The sequence below is a fragment of the Penaeus monodon genome, chromosome 30 (genome assembly GCF_015228065.2).
Source record: "Penaeus monodon isolate SGIC_2016 chromosome 30, NSTDA_Pmon_1, whole genome shotgun sequence".
NCBI classification, from domain to species: domain Eukaryota; kingdom Metazoa; phylum Arthropoda; class Malacostraca; order Decapoda; family Penaeidae; genus Penaeus; species Penaeus monodon.
In genome coordinates, this window is record NC_051415.1 from 17678604 (window position 1) to 17679384 (window position 781).

General features: G+C 34.8%; 1 protein-coding gene across 7 annotated transcripts in view; it reads right to left on the bottom strand.

The window, feature by feature from the left end:
* Positions 1 to 781, bottom strand: part of LOC119592591 (transcription initiation protein SPT3 homolog) — a 21011-nt gene that overhangs the window by 13585 nt on the left and 6645 nt on the right. For 6 of the 7 annotated variants that reach the window (XM_037941471.1, XM_037941469.1, XM_037941470.1 and 3 more), the window contains exon 2: positions 221 to 277. The exons of the other annotated variant lie outside the window; for it this stretch is intronic. In XM_037941471.1, the coding sequence (XP_037797399.1) occupies positions 221 to 277 (57 nt within the window). The remainder of the gene's footprint in view (positions 1 to 220; positions 278 to 781) is intronic. 7 annotated transcript variants of the gene reach the window in all.

A 781-nucleotide genomic window follows, 5' to 3' on the forward strand; every position in this document is an offset into this window, starting at 1 on the left:
CATAATTTATATATCAAACTACATTAGAAGAAGAGGGACTAATCTCATAATTTCCCTGGTCATTCTATATGAGAAGGAGTACTCCCCAACTCTGGAGGAAATCTAGTGGCAGAGTGTTTCACTTCACTGCTTTGAGCAACACACGATTTTTAGCAATCTCACAAAGCAGTAGAATCAAAATATTCTTTCCCTGTCCTTCTCACAGACGACACGTTCTTACCTGGGACAAGGGAGCACGGGGGAGGGGTTGAGGGATCACTCACACTGCTGTCGTCATCTGGGTAGAATTCACTTACATTGTTATCTACATCATCATTATCAAATTAGCATCAGACATTTACTTGTTCCATTTTAAAAATCATTATCCTTCTCAAGCTTTCTTTCTTTTAGTAATCATAAAAATATGGTATAACAAAAACAGAGAAATGTGTTATGAAAAGAAAACTATGCTTCACATATGTATTGAGGGACAGACAGTAATGATTAATTTGAATCTATCAAATCCATCATCTATCTTAAACACTGAAACAATTCCATGACATAGTTATAATTACACTTTGTTTTATCACAAAGCAAGAACCTTTTGAAAAAAAAAATCATGAAGAAGAATATCAGCCTCTGACATGGCAAATACACTAACAAAGTTTAATGACAATAGTGCTACTCATAAGAAGCTTATACTTTAAGATGAAGGAAAAGAATAAAGACAAATTTTCAGATCTTCTTTAGTGAGGGATTTCCTCCTCCTCTTATGCTAGCTCTGCTACTCACCTGTTATACA